This window comes from Akebia trifoliata, chromosome 9, assembly GCF_017979445.1.
Source record: "Akebia trifoliata isolate Shusen 1 chromosome 9, ASM1797944v1, whole genome shotgun sequence".
Classification (NCBI taxonomy): Eukaryota; Viridiplantae; Streptophyta; class Magnoliopsida; order Ranunculales; family Lardizabalaceae; genus Akebia; species Akebia trifoliata.
The window spans coordinates 5,811,423-5,825,949 of NC_141383.1; the positions used below are offsets into that span (position 1 = coordinate 5,811,423).

Sequence of the window (14,527 nt, forward strand, 5' to 3'; positions counted from 1 at the left end):
GGATTATCTAAGATAATTGGAATTGTTGGTCACTATTGGTTTTTGTAGTTTCAAAATAATGTTTGAAGTCATAGAAATATTGACAACATTCAAACTTCTTCTTGGAAGACCTTGGATTTATATTGCAGGAACAATACCTTCTTCCTTACACCCAAAAGTCAAGTTCATCAAGGGACAAAAAATGATATCGATCATAACAAAAAGTCTAATCTCGTCTAGTCTGTTTTCGGATGTCCCATTCATATACATAGAAATAATGAAGGACAAATCATTGTCCCATTCCTAACAATCTGTTGCCATCAATCACGTTGAGAAGAAAAATGAGAACATAATAGCAAAATTGTCAAAAACAAATCTGATGATTGGACAAGTCATGAAAAAGGCAAGTTATCAGCCCAAGTAGGATTTGGGTCTAGGAGGAAAAAAGAAAGCTACTTTAGTTGTTGCAAAAAAACACACCCCCTACTTTGGTCTTAGATTCAGGCCTAAAAAAAGGACATCTCAAACATGATTAACAAAAAGAAGACATTCCGATTAGCAAGGAGACAAAACTGTTAACCAAACGTTTAAAACCTAGGCAAGGTTCATCATATCAATACAGCTTCCTGAGATCGCAAGCTAAACCCAACAGCCTATTTGAGCAACTACCACCAAAACCAACAAGAAAACCAAGAATTGTAAGTTTAAAGCAAAAATGTGTACAAAAAGACTCAAGTGTTGAGTCTCAATCAACTTTTCTAAACGATGTTGATATCTTATTCAATGAGAATTCTAACAAAAGTCTACAGAAGGAAGAAAAAGAGCTCACGAAAGCGGAAGTCACAATGAACGAAGAAGAGATTCACCATTTCCTATCAATTTTGATTGGGATTCAATTGTCACTCTACCAAGTTTTGGGATTAGTTTACCCAACCCTAACAATAGTTAGTCGGATGTGATGGTCTTCTCTGAATCACCAAGGAACCCACCCTCTCATCTCATATATTCCTTAGAGGAATGGAAAATTCTAAGCAATTTGGAGGAATTTCCTATCACCTTTGAGGTTATATAAGCCTAAACAAATGTTGTTAGATGAATCTAGATTGCCCAAGGATCATAACGAGTTCTCATCCTTGGGAAAAAACTATTTTAAGGACTCCCGATCTTTACTAATGAATTTGTATGATTGTTTTTCTTATTTCAGATGTCCAAAAAAATCGAAAACCTCGCAAAACAACAAAAAATCAAATATCGCCCAAAAATATAAAAATCAAAAAATTAAAAAAACTTTTTAAAATCTCAAAAAATCATATATTTTCCAAAAATAAAAAAATTGGAGTTTTTTTTTCAAAATTTAAGAGATTTGTCTCAATCAAATGAATACTTAGACATAATAGAGTTTGAAAAAGGATGAATATGACTTTAATCTTGAACTCGACTTTGATTTTATGGGGATCGAAGAAAAGTCAGAGGACGAAATAGAATACCCTCTTAAGGAAATCAATGAATTTATAAAATGTCACGAGAAAATGATTCAACCAAATATTGAGGATACATACTCGATTAATCTCGGTACTAAAGAGGACCCACGAATCGTCAAAATCTAAAACTTGTTAATACCTCAACAAAAGGAAAAAAGTGATCAAACTATTGCATAATTACAAAGACATCTTCACGTGATCTTATAAGGATATATTGGGCTTAGATATAGATCTCATCTTTTATACACTACAATTGCTCTTGAAGCAAGTCGATCAAGAAAAAGTTGATAAGACTAAAACCAAAATGGACTCTCAAGGTCAATGACGGAATAATGAAGTAGTTCTAGACAGGGTTTCTTGTAATTTCCACATATCTTGAGTGGCTTCCTAACGTTGTTCAGGTACCTAAAAAAGACGAAAAAGTATGCATGGTGTTGACTCTAGGGACTTGAATAGTGCCAATCATAAGGACAATTTTCCATTACTATACATTGATACTCTAGTCGATAGCATAACATGACACAATATGCTTTCTTTCATGGATGGTTTCTCAAGCTACAAATAGATAAAAATGACAAAAGAATACCAGATTCATCACACCCTAGGGCATTTTTCACTACAAAGTTATGTCATTCGGGTTAAAAAATATCAAGGCAACCTATCAACGTGCAATGACAGCTTTGTTTCACGATATGATTCATAAGGAGATGGAAGTTTACGTAGATGACATGATCGTTAAGTCTAGCCTGGAAAAAGACCATTTGGTGAATTTGAAGAAGTTGTTTAATCGATTGAGGAAATACAATTTAAGGCTCAATACAACAAAGTGTATATTCAAGGCAATATCAAGTAAATTATTGGGATTCATCGTCAGTAGAATAGGCATTGAAATAGATTTAACAAAGACCAACTACATTCTTGAAATGAAAGCACCTATATCGAAGAAAGACTTCAGAGCTTTTCTAAGTAGAATACATTATATTAATCAATTCACTACGCAACTCATGCTTATCTACGAATCGATTTTCAAGTTACTTAGAAAGGATGCACCGTAGAAAAGGAACGAGAATTGTGACACCCCGCCAAACACTAACACAACGTCCTATGAAAAAAATCTCGAGGCACCAGGTGGTGCCTCGAAATTTCAACATGGTTTCTTCTATTTATGTTAGCATTCCAAAGCGTTCAACCTGCACCCGATAAATGTATATACATTATCCTGCATATATACATACAAAATATAATACAAGCGAAAGCCTATATACATTTAATAATATACGATAGATCAGAGTATGGAAGGATAACTAAAATAAAGGATTATACAAATATTCCTCACTCTAACAAAAGTCCTAACGTTCAGTACAACATCTATAATACTCTTGGACAAATCGACACCCCCAAGGGGTATAGCCTCAGTACTCACCAAGTAACGGATTCTGATTGTCTATCTGACCTACCAGATAGTCCTCACTCGTGTTCTACGCCTGCCTACCCAAACTTCGGATCTGAAACTAAAAAAAATGGAGAAGGAAGGATAAGTAACAATGGTTACCTAGTATGGAAGCAAACAATTTCTGCCTATAACTTCTCTTAACATGAACGAATAAACATACTGAATCATTTAAAAATATGCAAAATTTTATAGAAGAAACTACGATTAACTGGTACATATAGCTAGGGATGAGCAACTAAACATTTTCAAACTCACATTATATCAATCAACAGTACTCACTATAGCATTTTTTTATACAAATCTAATTGACCCAAATGAAAACATTAAACATGGATTTCATTTTTTATATATCAAAATAAGACAACAGATACAGCTATCTGAGTTTGACATCACCTATGTCACCCAAAAAGTCATCAAAAGGCAAATCATAACCAACCACTTAGCCGAGTATCTACTGACCGACTATAAATCATTAAAAAAAACTTTCTTAATGAAACCATACTATTTACTAAAGAAGACAATGATGAAGAGCCAAGTTGGAAGATGTATCTCGATAGATATGTAAACCAAAAGGAAAACAAAATAAGGGTAGTCTTGATCAAACCTGACAGATCTCATGTTTCGATCGTTATTAGATTAAAGTTTCATTGTTTTTACAATGAAACAGAGTACGAAGCATGTATTGTAGGATTGAAAACAATAATTGATCTCGAGGTGGATGGAATAAATGTATTTGAAGATTCAAGTATAGTGGTCTATCAGACAATTGGGGAATGGAAGACTCAGGAACATAGATTGATTTCTTATCACAACTATCTTAAAGAATTGAGCTCAAACTTCACCAGAATTTTATTGACCTACATACCACAAGCCAAGAACCAGTTCATAGATGTACTAGACACACTTGTTTTTATGATTAATAACTTAGAAGGCCTAATCATCGAGATTGGCATTCAAGATAAGCCAACTTACTATCTTCTAGTGGAAATAGAAGAACTTGAAAAAAATCATGATATAAGGACATCAATGTATACTTAAAAGATCATACTTTCCCATCAGATGTAACATCAAATGATTGAAGAATCATTTAGAAACTAGTATTCCAATTTTTTCTAAGTAATGAGAATCTATATAAGAAGTTGTAGCACGAGATCTTCCTACGATGTCTGTCAGAAGTGGATGTCAAGCACCTAATCGAGACTATATATGGTAGAATCTGCGGACCCCTCATGAACGGCCATATGTTCGCCAAGAAAATCATGAGAATGGAATATTACTAGACGACTATGGAAAGCGATTATTATTAGCACATTCAAAAATGTCATCTATGTCAATAAGATCAGGTTCCACCTTCAAAATTATACAACATAACCACTCATTGGTCCTCCTCACTCTAGGGCCTTGACGTTATTGGACAAATCTCTTTTCAAACTTTAAACGGACACTATTCCATCCTGATTGCTATCAACTACTTCACAAAATGGGTAGAAGTCACATCATATGCCAACATTACAAAGGTAACGTCATAAAGTTTGTCAAAAATAATATCATTTGTCAATACAATTTTCCTAGTGGAATAATAACCAATAATGCTAAAAACCTCAATAACAAAGAAATGTCCAAGTGTGTAAGGATTTTCAGATTACTTATCATAAATCTGTACCCTATAGACCCAAGATGAATGGAGTAGTCGATGCTGCCAGTAAAAGAACATTAAGAGAACCATCGAGAAAATGACAGTTACCTTCAAGGATTGACAGATATATTGTATGTTGCTCTTTATGCCTATTAAACATTGTGTTATAGATTTTCTAAATGCATTGTACTTTTCAATTCAAAACCTTGTATGTTTTATCATAAATTAGGAAAAATATTAATTTTTACAAAATCATGTTTAGAATTATTTGTTTAATGTATTTTCGTGTTGAATCGATTTGGAAACTATTTTAAAGAGCTTGGACGAATTTGGGAACAAATCGTCAAAGGAGATAACAAAATCCATTCTGCTTGATCGACCAATCATTCTCCCCACGAACAACTAGAGGGTGAGAAACGTTGGGTTCGATCAACCCAACGTGCTCGGTTGATTGACTATCTACCTCGATAAATCGACTTATCACCCCAACAACTATTGAGTTTGGTCTATCGAACTACCTTAGTTGCCCAACCTTATTTAAAAAGCTCTAGTTTAGTTTTTTCCAACACTGTTTTCCCCACCAGTTTGTACATTTTTCAGCATCTTAGTTTCAGTAAAAATACTTACATAAATGTCATATTTACTTTGAATTTTTCATTTACTTTAAATTATCTAACGAAAATAAAGGATTAACCCTTATTTGGAAGTAATGAGAATGGTTTAAAATTTTAAATCTCAACAAATAAAAATCTAATTTTTGGGTTCAAGAACAAAACATAATTTTTGATATTTTTGTTAGATTTTCAATTCTCGTCTTGTTGGAATTTCTGTTGAACTAAGATTTAAAAATTATGTTATGTTAAATCTCTTATTTAAGACTTCAATATCCAAAAACTCATTTTCAATTTGAAAAATCACTTTTCGACACTTAGTCAAATTTTCATAGTTTTAACCAATCGTCGATGATTTTACCTCAAATTATCTACATAACCTATCTGCGTCCATTTTTTTTTATCATTTTCTTAAAATACTTTTTTAAATAAATTTTGATATTTGAATTTTATTGAAAAAAAATTAATTTTTCTTCTTCAAAGAATATACAAAGATTTGGTGGAGTTGAAAAAGAAAATGGTATGAATTATTTAAATTTGTAAGAATCGCATTGTAGATGCGACGTCTTGATTTATTTAAACAAGAGTATGGATTCTCATTATTTGCGTTTGGTGGAAAATGGATATCTAGGAGTTAATATTTACTTTATGTTATCATGAGGCGATGGTTGCATAATTATTTATAATTCTATTATCGGGAGGCGGTAACGGATTGGAGCAGCATGGTAAGAAATCGGATACCCCTTCCACATATTTGTATATTTCATTTTATTTTATTTTCAAAATAAAAGATATTTATATGTAGATATTTTGAGATCTATTAAAAAGTTTGCAAAAGTCATAAGGGACAGTTTATCATATCACATTCGGAGTAATATACTATCTTAGGATGAATAATTGCGATGGTAAACTCTTATGTAATATGGGATGCATAGAGGAGTAGCATCACAACTAAGATTCAGGACGTTCCTTTCTATCTTTACCGGTAAACTATGTGATGTAACGGTGGTTGTGAAAAGTATAGAGATATCTTAGGAAACCATATGTTCGTTTGATAGGCTTAAATAAAAATGACGAGTCAATGGTTATTAACTTTCTACTAGTAGTTTAATGTTTTGACAATCATGAAGAAAACCTTCTTCTTATGGTCATAATCAACGGTCAACCTGAGCAGAATAAATAGTTACCCAATCATGATAAATGTAGTGACCGATTACAAAATTAGGAATTAATAGTGGGGTTCCACATCAATTAAGTGAGAAACATAATTTGTAATTCTGACTAGGATGGTATCCATTTGTGATTCTCAATGCTCTAAATAAAGACACTACCATTGTTTGTACTTAATTATAAAATCTGTTTTATTTTAATTTATAAAATCTAAATTTTATCCGATTAACTATTTTCAATAGCGATTGTAGCTATATTTCTAACATATTTATTTTATGATTAAGAATTATTTATTGAAAATTTTAAGAACAATGTTTTAAAGTTAAATATTTGAAGATTGATGAAAAGAGTTATTTATTTTCTAGAATGACTTATATTTTATTTTAAAATATTTTATAAGGTATTGAAGCTCGGTATTTTATTTGTTATTTTGAAAATAGAATTGATGAGCGGTAGCATCTTGATCTTTAGGAAGAGCAGTTTCATCCTCATTTGCTTGCTTGCTACCCCCCTTTGATTGTTCTAACCCTTTCCCACTTCTAAGAGTTATAGCTTTCATATGCTCCTTAGGATTCTTCTCAGTATTACTTGGGAGTGCTCCTTGAGCTCTTTTCGTCAATAGCTTGGAAATCTCCCTAACTTGATGTTCAAGGTTGCGAATACTTGCACCTTGATTTCTAAAATTGGTTTGGGTATCATCAATGAATGCATTGGTCTTTTGCATAAATTAGGTGAAGACCTCTTCCATGGTTGGTTTCTTCTCTTGAGATTGAAAAAAAGAAGGCGATTTTTGCATATTCGCATTGTTGCTCCATGAGAAGTTAGGATGATTCCTCCACCCTTGATTGTAGTAATTGGAGTTAGGATTATATTGTCTTTGATTGTTGGCCACATAATTCACTTGTTCAGAAGAATTTACTTCATATGGGCCTTGATACTCCAAAGTAGGATGATTCCCTATACAATTATCACAAACTACATTAGAAATTGCAGCAACATTCATTTTTTTAAAATTATTATTTAAAATAGCAACTTGAACAGCCAAATTAGTAAAAGCATCAATGTCATGAACTCCTGCTGTCCTTTTCTGTGCATTCCTATCAGATTTCAGGAAGTTGTTACTAGCCATGACTTCAATAAGTTCATATCCTTCCTCCGGTGTCTTGTTAAAGAATGCTCCTCCACTTGCTGCATCCACCATGGTTTGAGTGTTTGAGAGCAAACCGTTATAAAACGTTTGCACTTGCATCCATAACGGTAGTCCATGGTGCGGGCACTTTCTTAAAAGATCTTTAAACCTCTCCCAAGCTTCATAGAGAGATTCTTGATCTTGCTGCAGAAAATTGGTTATATCGTTCCTCATCTTCGCAGATTTCGCTGGTAGAAAATACTTAGTCAGAAAGGCATTAACCAGTCTATCCCATGTAGTAACGGTTCCTGAAGGTAGCGAGGTCAACCATGCCTTAGCCTTGTTGTTCAATGAGAACGGAAACAAATGCAGTCTTATGGCATCATCAGTCACCCCATTGTGCTTGAATGTATCACAAATTTTCAAGAAATTTGCAATATGCAGATTTGGATCATCATTAGCCAACCCCCTAAACTGAACCAAAGATTGTATCATCTGAATGATGGCAGGCTTGATCTCAAAATTGTTTGCTTGAATAGGTGGCATTCGAATGCTAGAGACACCCACATTAGGAATAGAGTAATCCTTTAGTGCTCTATTTGGGATTGCATTTCCACCACCACCATTATTCTCTTCTTCCGCCATTGCTAAAACTCATTGTTTAGCTCTTTGTTTGCGCTCCCTATTTAGCCTTCTAAGTGTCTTATTGATATCAAGGTCGATTGACACTAAATCCAAACTACTTGTTCGTCTCATACACTAGGAAAAACCTAAAAAGAGAAAAATGAATAAAGTAAGAATAAAAATCAAATTAGTAATAAAAGCAATTGGTATTAATATTAGTAATCTTTAATCCCCGGCAGCGGCGCCAAAAACTTGATTCATATGATTTATGCTAGCAAGTGCACTAATCGTTTCAAGTAATAAGATATCGTTCCCACGAGGATTAAGTTACTAAGTACAAAAAATAATCACCTAAATTACTATTTGATGAATCGAGAATTATAGAATTACAAATTAAAATAACAATGAAACAAGAAAGAATGGATTCTTATGAATTAAAAACCTAGGGCTTTCGACTTCACTACAAATACTCCTACGTAATTGATTATTCAAAGTAATACCTGCTTTGCCTTATTTGGAGGTTTAATTCCCTAAACCAACTAGTGTTTTCTCTCGAAATACACTAGATTACTCCTTAAAATATTAACTCAGCACATCTCTATGTGAATTTAAATACCAAAGAGTCATAAAATCTATGGAATTATTGTAAATTGAATTACTAACCTCTTAAAACATGCTAAAGTACCTCTACCGTTCATTCATTCTAACGTGATCTATTTTATTGATATAACATAGATTCTAATTCTCATTATAAACCTAGATCAATAAATCAATCAAAACTTTGGCCTTCAGATTTGATAGCATTAAACTCAAAATAGACACACAAATAAGTAATTGCAAAACAAGGAATTAAATTTGAATAAAAAAACTACGAAATTGTATCTGAGTTACATCTCAACCCTAGAAATGAAATTTAGTTCATAACGAAATACGAAACAAACATCTTGAAGTTAAACATAGAAGAAAGGAAGAATAAACCAGTAAAATTCGAGATTGCCGTAGCAATCACTTGATCTCATCTCCCTCTTCTTCTCTAGCCTCCAAGATTTCTAAACCCAAAAAAATCAACTACTTATAGCCTCCATACGTTTTGAATACAATTAGGGTTCAATCCCCTTTAAATCGGATCTAAACGATATAATAACAACACGAGACAAAGTGTAGAAAACGGGATCGCGCCGCGGCAGGAATGTACCCACCGTTGTGGCGGCTAACTTTTGTCTTGGGGCCTTTGTTGATTTAAATACGAGCGCCGCGGCGGACATGTATCCACTGCTGCGGCGGCCTCTGCCTCTTGTACTCCATTCTTCGAAACCTCATCTTTTCTTCCGATTTCACCCCGAATTGCTTCCTTTTCGTATTCTTGACCATTTATTACCTAAAATAATAAAAAAGAACGATTACTAAATAAAATCACTCTCAAATTAGCAAAATGTCAAGTAAAATTACATAGTATAAGTAGTTACAAACCGACTTATCAAGCGTTTTCATAATTTTGTCGAATTTTGTGAAAATTAACATAATAGTTTATTTGATTTTAATTTATTGTTTCATGCATTTAAAAGGGTTTTCCTTAGTGTAATGTAAGCTATAAGGATGTTCTGATGATGTCAGGGCTATTTTAGTAATTTGATCATTTTTTATGATTTTTCTTGTAAGACTTTTTTATCTCAAAATGATGATTTCTATATTTTTAGTCATATTTTCCTAGCGTAGTATAGTTTATAAAGTTTACTTGCTTGAAATATCTCATCCAAATTTTGAAAACACATCTAACAACAAATAAAAACTATAGAATATTCTACCATCATTGGGAACCATCGCAATCGATTTGACGAATTGGTTAATCAGGTGAGTGTAAAAATGAGGTGTCTACAAAGTTATTTTTATCATTTTTCTTCATTATTTCTATTTATGTTTTCTGTTGATAATTTTTCTCAAAAAATCAAGAAATAAAAAAAAATTGACTTCATTACAATCGGAAAGAACACTTAAGACCTGTGTGAAAATTGTGGACATAGATCCCCAAATTTCAGTGTGATGTTGTCACTATCATTGTAGCGTAATGAATCCAGAGACCTGGAAGTCTTGATTTCAACACTTGTTTTATTCTGTCCTTTGGATTGTAACAGTAGATTTAGTTTCTATTTTTATTTTTTCTATTCAATGTAATATCTAACATTATGTTCTCTTTTGAGGTTGGAACAAAATTTTCTTTTGAAAAAACAAAATATCTCAAGTTTTATCCATTAGATCCAAAACTCATTCCACCTTTCTGCCTTTCTATGTTTTTAATGTATTTTTAGTTAAGTTTATTTTCCTATTTTAGATACATTTGTATTAGGTAATTTGTAAAATTACATTAGTTAAATAATTATCTAAGAAGGCTTAGATTGTAATAGATTAGGGAAGAACGACGGTTGGACAACATTGTCATAGCTCCTTACGTTCACATACCAAAATCGGAGTTGGTGGCATAAGTCGACTTAACTCGTTTTCCCCCGTCAAGCATGGGAGATAATTTCGATTCACCCATGCCTTCCTTTTTCTAGTGGGTTACTCATTGCCTTTGTTTGTTACTTTTTAATTTGTACACACTTCAATTAGTTAATTAGTTAATAAAGAGCACCTCTCTCCTAGGGATGACTCCATAAGATAAAGATTGAAAGTCATTACTAATACCTTACTCTAATTAGGATAATTAATTACATTAGTCATCCAATCAAATTAATTAAAATCAATTAGATATAAGGCCTACAAGTTCAATAGAAGAAATCTACTTCAACTTGTGCCGATTGTGCTTGTCGATCATCTTTGGTATCTAGTAAGATTTTACCCTTTGAAGGGATATACACGGTCTATTTTAGAAATAAGACGACTTAAGAGTGTCATTGCTTATGCATTGCGTGTCACCTTCTATCAGGAAATCCGAACTTAATTTCATAGAACCGAGTCGGAAGGCTAGTTGCGTCATTTCTACCTGATAAGGAATTGTCTAGAGTTAAGCAACCTATCTAGGTCCAGTCTTTTCTTTCGTGATTGTTTGATAGACTTTGTGATTTGCATGTGTAGTAGATGTTTACGAAGTGATGTATTAGAACCATTTGATCCTAAGATCGAACGTACTATCAGTAGAATTCGTAGGAAATCTTCATTGAATATGATGGGTGATCGAGAGCAAACTCTCAATGAAGTCTTCGTTCTCATTTTCTCTACCCTACCTACATGCATTATGTTACCATTAAACAATGTCCCTCAATTTGAAAGTAGGGCAACCAACATAAATTTCACAGTTTAAAATGAAAACAACCCTACACCCACCTTAATCGATTCTTGACCTTATGTCAAACTTTTAGAAATCAGAATCTAGATGATGAAAATGTCAAGCTTATATTGTTCTCATTATCCTTTGAGGACCACGCAATTGCATGATTGAACTCCTTAGCGCCTAATTTCATAACTTCATGAGATGTTTATCCAAGAAATTCATAATCAAATTTTATCCCGTAGTAAAAATTGAGAGAATGAAAAACACAATTAGGAATTTTAGAAGGTGTCCAAATAAAGAATTCTCCCAAACTTGGTAGAGATTCAATGATTTATTAGTCAAATACTCACATCATGGCATTGACAAAATACAATTGGTGCAATGCTTCTATCAAGGATTAACCATGAATCAACGTACCTTAGTTGAATCTATGCATAAAAGCCAATTTATGAACTAGACTCTCAACCAAGCGTATAATTTTTTCGTTGAGTTAGCCAATAGTGCTCAAAATTGGAGTATTAATAACAGAGAGTTTGATAGACATGACCCCGTTAAGAAGTCAGGGATGTATGAGATGAAGGTAAATCATGATCTCAAGAATATTATGTTCAATCTAGTGTGTGGTATGAATAGTCTCACAAAAAAGCTAAATGTTTTTTCCATCTCAGTATTTAATCTTCACCTTGATTCTCGTTCAGTTTCGTAAATGTTAGTCGAGCCAGCTCCTTTATGTGTTTTGTGTGACGATAATGACTATTTAATTGAGTGTTGTCCCAACTTACCATACATTAAGGCTGAACAAGCCAATATTGTTAATGGTTACAATGTTTTTAGGAAGACAACTCTGAATTCTTATAGTCAAACGTATCATCCAGATGATAAGTTCCATCCTAATTTTTCGTACTGACAATAGGAACTATCTAAAGTAAGACAGTCTTTCCATGAACCAAGCCATTGTTCCACAAGTACCTTATCAATCTCAATAATCTATTGAATGTAGAGCTATAATCCTAGATTCTATGCCCAACTATAATTCACTTAGACAACAACAGTCATCCTTACAATTTATGATGGTAGAATTGGTGAAATAACAATAACAACTCATTTAAATTCAATAGCAAATCAATCAAAACCAAACCCAAATTAATCAGGTCACTACTCAGTCCATAGCTAAGATGGAAATCCAGTAGGGTCAGTTAGTTATTTCCCTCGAAGGGAGAGAGAAAAGTTAATTTCCCAGTCAAACTGTTCCTAACCCTAGAAGCCAACCTATGGTTCCCAACGGACCAAAGGGTCAATACTAAGTAGAAAGCCATTCTAAATATTCACAAGACTCCGTCCAAGTTATCCACACCTTGAGGTTAGGAAAAAAAGTGGATAACAAGGTTCAACCTACTAACAAGGAATATAATGTCCCAAAGAAGGGCAAAGTTATAGTAGAAAAAGTCATAGAATCTCTTAAAGAGAAGAATTTTTTTTTAAAAATCTTTCCATTGTTACACCAATTCCAAAAATTTCATTTTCCCGTTACCTTAGAAATAATAAGAAAAATAAGTAATTCGAGAGTGTTCTTAAAGTTTTTTAAAAATGTGCATATTAATATCCCATTCTTAGATGTCATTAAGCAAATACCTTTTCATGCCAAATTCCTTAAAGATTTGACCACAACTAAGAAGAAAACATCATTTCCTCGAGAAGTCATCATGGTAGTCCAAACTTCGTCTCTTATCCAACAAACGGTTGCACCAAAATTTAAATATCCTAAATGTTTGACAATTTTCATTTATATTGGAAATCAAGTTGTTGAAAAATATCTCTTAGACTTAAGGGCAAGTGTGAACATTTTACCTTACTTGGTTTATAAACAGTTGGGTTTGAGGGTTTTGAAATCGATATCACATTAAGTTTAGTCAATAGGTCTATTAAGGTTCCCAAGGGTATAATTGAGGATGTGATAGTAAAAGTCAAACATTTATATTTCTCGATTGACTTTATTTTCTTAATCATATAACCAATTATTAATCTGCATAGTCATGTTCCTATCATCTTAAGATGTCCATTCTTAGCAACTTTTGATACAGTTATTCGTTGTAGAAACGAGATTATGACTTTAGCATTTTGGGATATAAAAGTCAAATTGAACGTCTTCCATAATTTTCAAGGAATTGATGTTAATGATGATATGGAGGAAGTGAACATGATAGATGCGTTAGTCAATCGAATGTGTTAAGATTTAGGGCATTTTGATCCCCAAGAAAGATGTTTGGCCCACTTTGGCCAAAATTTCAACATAGATGGCTCAATAAGTGAAGTCAATGTTTTGCTTGAATCCATTTCACTCTTAGATTCTATGCGTTGGCATGCAAAAGTCAAAAATTTTCTCGTTCATACAACCACTCTCGTTCCTTCCCAAATTGAGCCTTTCAAGTTAGAATTCAAGTTGGCAATGTCTTCGTTCTAGTTATGTTCAGAGTTTGCCTTGTTTTTAACCATTTCTTTGTTCTTTTCACAGATTCTTCTACTCTTGTGGTTGTGGAGGCTAAGAAGGAACAACGCAGAGCGTCCAAAAATTGGAGACTCGTGACAATGGACCCCCAAACTAGGGTTGTAGAAGGGATGGTAGTGGAAGATCTCATTGTTGACGATCCTCAGCCACCTACATGAAGAGTTTTCTCTGGCCAAACTGGGAGGACCATGGAAGATCTAGGTCCATTCCCTCTTACCTCTACCCCCCCATTGGTCACCTCCAAGACGACATGATCCCACTGATCTGACTTCCTTTACCTCGGGCGGGCAGGGTCTGAAATGTTTGATCCATTTTGCTTCTGACCCCCCCTTCTGGGATTCTGTCAGGGTCCTCCAATGTGATGGATATCAACTTCTTGGAGTTTCCGTTCTCATATTTCCTTGCCATTAGGGTTGTTCTTCCCATTGTCCCAGCCAAGAGGTGGAAGAAAAAGAGAAGTCAGACTTCTCGAGGTTCTAACTTTTCTAGAAAGGCTGGTCAATTTGTTGTAGTGCTTGGAGAGCCTACTGCCCCTACTTCTACCTCTGCTTCTGTTTCTGTTGCGGCTACTACTGATGCTACTACTAATGTTGTTGATGTCTCTGTAGAGCTTCCCGTAGAGATTCAGATGTAGGCAAGACAGAGTTTTGCCACCGTTAGGGAGGACAGC

At 33.6% G+C, this 14,527-nt stretch overlaps 1 protein-coding gene and 1 non-coding gene across 2 annotated transcripts; one reads left to right on the forward strand and one right to left on the reverse strand.

Moving 5' to 3' along the window:
- Nucleotides 1-7,057: 7,057 nt before the first annotated feature.
- Nucleotides 7,058-8,104, reverse strand: LOC147394196 (uncharacterized). Its single transcript, XM_086453241.1, has one exon. It carries the CDS (start codon nt 8,102-8,104, stop codon nt 7,058-7,060), a length of 1,047 nt encoding a protein of 348 aa, XP_086309367.1.
- On the forward strand, nt 7,590-7,696 carry LOC147394197 (small nucleolar RNA R71). The gene has a single exon (XR_015181891.1). It is a non-coding gene; the product is annotated as a small nucleolar RNA R71 (small nucleolar RNA).
- Nucleotides 8,105-14,527: the final 6,423 nt, after the last annotated feature.